Below are 4,810 nucleotides of genomic sequence, written 5' to 3' on the forward strand. Positions count from 1 at the left end.
TCCCAACAGCTTGGCAAAGTTGAATAATAGGCATCTGGCTGATGAGGAAACTGAAGCTTGGGCAGGTTGAGGAACTGAAACCACACAACTAGAAACTGAAGCAGCTTGGATTCAAAATCAGACCTGGCCCCAATCCTGGGTTCTTTTTACTACAGCAGACTGCTGCCCTGGGGACACCCCACAACCACCAGCCCAGCTTGGCTCCCTCTGTGCTGAGTGTGCCCTGTAGGGACCAGTGGGAGCATGAGGGTCCCACCTTCAGATCCAGGGCCCAGGCTGCCTGATGTGCCTAAGGGAGGAGGCAGCCAGACCCCCACCCGGCACGTGGCACAACCCCAGGAGCAGTCAAAGCCTGGAGGCAGGCCGGGGGCCGGCTGGGTGGTCCCCCACGGTCAGCGTGGCTGAGCCACCCCCTCCAGAGCCCTCCCGCCAGCACATTCCTGGCTCCCCGGCCCCTCCCCCGGCTCCAGGGCCTCCCAGCCCCCTCCCCCGCTGGCCCAGCCAGTGTCTGAATCTGCTTCTGATTCCGGCTCTGCCGACGAGGCCCCCTCCCCGGCCCCCTCCCCTCCCCTCCCTCCCTCCTTCACGGCCCGAGCAGCCCCGCCCCCGGCTGCGCCCAGGCTTGCGCCTGCTGCGCCCCCCACCCTCTACTGGCACAGCTTGCCCGCCCTCGCTGCAGCCGGGAGGAGGCGGCGGCCGGGGCGCCCCAGGCCCCGCCCGCCCTCGGCCGGTCCCGGGAGGCCGGGAGACCTGCTCGACCCGGCCCTCGGTGGGTGAGTGCGAGCGGCGGGCGGCGGGTGGGGCCTCTGCGGGCGGAGGCGCCGAGAGCGGGGGCGACTCCTGTCAACGCTCCAGGCCCAGCGGGAGGACGCGCCGACATCCCCGCTGCTCCGCTCGGCCCGGGGCGTAACGGCGGCTGCGCCCACCTCTGGGCCCTGACTGGAGCGGCCCGGGGCTCTGGTTGCTCGGCACCGCGGGCCAGCGGGCAGAGCCTCGGATCGGGCTCTCTCTCCCGAGGGCAGCGGCGTGGGCCCCCGGCCGGCTGGCTGACCCACGGCGGCTCCGGCCATGCCCGGCTGGCCCTGGGGGCTGCTGCTAGCCGCGGGCACGCTCTCGGCCGCGCTGAGCCCGGGGCCGCCGGGGCCCGCCGACCCCTGCCATGACGAGGGGGGCGCGCCCCGCGGTTGCGTGCCCGGCCTGGTGAACGCGGCCTTGGGCCGCGAGGTGCTGGCGTCCAGCACGTGCGGGCGGCCGGCCACGCGGGCCTGCGACGCTTCGGACCCGCGGCGGGCACACCCTGCCACCCTCCTGACCTCCGCAGGGGGTACCACAAGCCCGGTGTGCTGGCGTTCGGACTCGCTGACGCAGGTGCCCCTCAACGTGACCCTCACAGTGCCCCTCGGCAAGGCTTTTGAGCTGGTGTTCGTGAGCCTGCGCTTCTGCTCTGCACCCCCCACTTCGGTGGCCCTGCTCAAGTCGCAGGACCATGGCCGAAGCTGGACCCCACTGGGCTTCTTCTCCTCCCGCTGTGGCGTAGACTATGGCCGTGTGCCTGCCCCTGCAGATGGCCCAGCTGGCCTGGGGCCCGAAGCCCTGTGCTTCCCTGAGCCCCAGGTCCAGCCTGATGGGGGTGGCCTTCTGGCCTTCAGCGTGCAGGACGGCAGCCCGCCAGGCCTGGATCTGGACAGCAGCCCGGTGCTCCAAGACTGGGTGACCGCCACAGACATTCAAGTAGTGCTCACAAGGCCTACCATGCTGGGGGACACGAGGGACGCCACGGCCATGGCCCCTTACTCTTACTCAGCCACTGAGCTCCAGGTGGGCGGGCGCTGCAAATGCAATGGGCATGCCTCCAGGTGCCTGCTGGACACCCAGGGCCATCTGATCTGCGACTGCCGGCATGGCACCGAGGGCCCCGACTGCGGCCGCTGCAAGCCCTTCTACTGCGACAGGCCATGGCAGCGGGCCACAGCCCAGGAAGCCCACGCCTGCCTTGGTGAGGCCTTGGAGGGTGGCCTGGGGATCTGAGACCAGGCCAGCCTGTCCCTGACTCATCCCTCCCTGCAGCTTGCTCCTGCAATGGCCATGCCCGCCGCTGCCGCTTCAACATGGAGCTGTACCGACTGTCTGGCCGCCGCAGTGGAGGTGTCTGCCTCAACTGCCGGCATAATACTGCCGGCCGGCACTGCCACTACTGCCAGGAGGGCTTCTATCGAGACCCAGGCCGTGCCCTGAGTGACCGCCGTGCTTGTAGGGGTGAGCCTGCCGCCAGCTACCTGCACACCCTCACCTTCTGGTTTCCCACATCCCTAGATGGGCTTCTGACCATCCCACTTCTATCCTCAGCCTGTGACTGTCACCCTGTTGGTGCTGCTGGCAAAACCTGCAACCAGACCACAGGCCAGTGTCCCTGCAAGGATGGCGTCACTGGCCTCACCTGCAACCGCTGTGCCCCTGGCTTCCAGCAGAGCCGCTCTCCAGTGGCACCCTGTGTTAGTGAGTGATGCTGCCCTGCTTAGACCACCTCAGCCAGGGTCAACCCAGCTCCCTGCTGCTGCCTACCTGGGCCCCGCAGATCCCCCTGCTCCCCTCAACTGTCCCCTGAGCCCTGCAGATTCCCTTGGCTCCCTTCAAAGGAAGGCCTTTATCTCATCCTCTCCACAGAGACCCCTGTCCCTGGACCCACTGAGGAGAGCAGCCCTGTGGAGCCCCAGGGTGAGTGGAGGTTCCAGAGGGGGCATGTCTTTGGCTGGAGGGGGCTATGGATTCCAGGAGGGGAGGAGGAGAGGGTGGGAGAAGGAGGTGCAGATTGGTGCCAACCTCCTCCTGCACCCTCCTCCCAGACTGCGACTTGCACTGCAAACCTGCCCGTGGCAGCTACCGCATCAGCTTGAAGAAGTTCTGCAGGAAGGACTACGGTAGGCCACCCTCAGGCCTCCTGACCCCGTCCTCCTCACCTTGCCCTACTTTCCCTCTGTATACTCTGACCCTCGCTGGACCCCAAGGCCATCCCCCGGCCCTCAGGTCCTCCGCTGTCGCCGGCCCCGCCCTGTCAGCCCCCGTGGCCTCTCCGTGCTCCCGCTGCGGCGTGTCCTCTTTGTGTTCCTCCTCCACCCCGCCTCCCACCCCCGCGGGCGCCCTGTCCTCCTCTGCGCGGCCCGCCCCCTCCGGGCCCCGCCCCGCCTGACCCCGCCCCCTCTCGCCTCCCCCGCAGCGGTGCAGGTGGCGGTGCGCGCGCGCGGCGAGGCGCGCGGCTCCTGGACGCGCTTCCCGGTGGCCGTGCTTGCCGTGTTCCGGAGCGGCGAGGAGCGCGCGCGGCGCGGGAGCAGCGCGCTGTGGGTGCCTGCGCGGGACGCCGCCTGCGGCTGCCCGCGCCTACTACCCGACCGCCGCTACCTGCTGCTGGGGGGCGGACCGGGGGCCGCGGCCGGGGGTCCCGAGGGCCGGGGGCCCGGGCTCAGCGCCGCCCGCGGGAGCCTCGTGTTGCCCTGGCGGGATGCGTGGACGAGGCGCCTTCGGAGGCTGCAGAGGCGCGAGAGGCGGGGGCGCTGCGGGGCGGCCTGAGCCCGCGGGCCGGGCGGGAGCCGGGCGGGGACCGGGCGGGGCGCTTCTCACACATCAAGGCACACGTTCATCCAGTGCATCCGCCTGCCGAGAAGTCTTTGCTCGCGTCGCGCGCGTCGCCATCTGGGCCCCCTGCCCCGACACTGCCCTGCGCCTCCCTCGGTGCCTCGAGCTCCTGCCCAGGAGGGGTGTGACGGACGCAGGGACACCCCCGCCCCAATACAGAGAGATGTGATAGCCCCAGAGGGCTGCTTTGAGGCCCCCTGGAGCAGCTGTCATCCAAAGGACCCCTTGGCCCCCCCACCTTCAAGCTATCTGCCTCCTCAGAGGGACACCACGATACCCCCAGAGGGCTGTGAACCCCCTGTGGGGCCGAATACTTAGAGGCTCTGCGAACACCTCAAGGGCCTCTGTGGCACAACCCCCCGTGATGTCGTGGTCCCTCAGCGTTCTCACCTTCCTGAAAGGCACTGACACCCCCCTCCAATAGTTATGAACCCCCTTCTGATGCCAGGACGCATAGAGATCTGCGAATATCCCAAGGGCCGCTGAGACTCCACCCGCCCCCGGACTCTGTGATCCGCCAGAGAGTGCCCTGACTCCCCAAGAGGCACTGTGGCTACCACAGACGCCTGTGGACCCCCATGGAGCTCGGTGACATTGGCTCCCCCGCCCCCTGTCAGGACACGCAGAGGGCGCTATGACTCCTCCCCCAACGAGGACCGCGGCCTCTGGTTCCCGTCTGTCCCGTAGGTCACCTCTGCCTGTCCTGTCTCTGCCAGCTGGGCGTCCATGTCCCTGCCCCCCGCTGTGTTCAGCCTCTTTTTTCGCCCCCTTGTGTCCCTGGTTCTTGTCTCCGTCTGGCTGTCTCTCTCGGCCTCAGCCTCCGGACTCCTCCACCCAGGTCCCACCCGGAGGCCCCCCCATGCATTCCTCCGGACGTCGTGCCCACGCGGGCGCGCGTTCCCAGGTCTACGCGTAACCCGGCAACGACTCCGGCGGGCACCCCTGCCGACCCCCGATACCCCAGCCTTGCCCACAGCTGGGCCTGGCAGCCACCCGCCCACTCGCGCGCGCCCCTCGCCTCTCATCGGGACCCGTGCTGAACCGGCGCATGCTCCTGCCGCCTCGCCTCGGGGCGTCAGCGCGCATGCCCGGAGCCCGCTGCCCCAGAGACCCGCGGGCGCCGCGGGTGGGCAGCCGGCGGCGCGTCTCGGCGGGGGCGGGGCCGCGTGCGCGCGTGCGC

At 69.6% G+C, this 4,810-nt stretch overlaps 1 protein-coding gene across 1 annotated transcript; it reads left to right on the forward strand.

The window, feature by feature from the left end:
• Positions 1–655: 655 nt before the first annotated feature.
• NTN3 (netrin 3) lies at positions 656–3,641 on the forward strand. Its single transcript, XM_032605712.1, has 6 exons — positions 656–1,996; positions 2,068–2,256; positions 2,347–2,496; positions 2,665–2,715; positions 2,844–2,918; positions 3,215–3,641. Exons 1-6 carry the CDS (start codon positions 1,069–1,071, stop codon positions 3,562–3,564), a joined length of 1,743 nt encoding a protein of 580 aa, XP_032461603.1. The 5' UTR covers positions 656–1,068; the 3' UTR covers positions 3,565–3,641.
• Positions 3,642–4,810: the final 1,169 nt, after the last annotated feature.

Source organism: Phocoena sinus, chromosome 15 (assembly GCF_008692025.1).
Source record: "Phocoena sinus isolate mPhoSin1 chromosome 15, mPhoSin1.pri, whole genome shotgun sequence".
In the NCBI taxonomy this organism is placed as follows: domain Eukaryota; kingdom Metazoa; phylum Chordata; class Mammalia; order Artiodactyla; family Phocoenidae; genus Phocoena; species Phocoena sinus.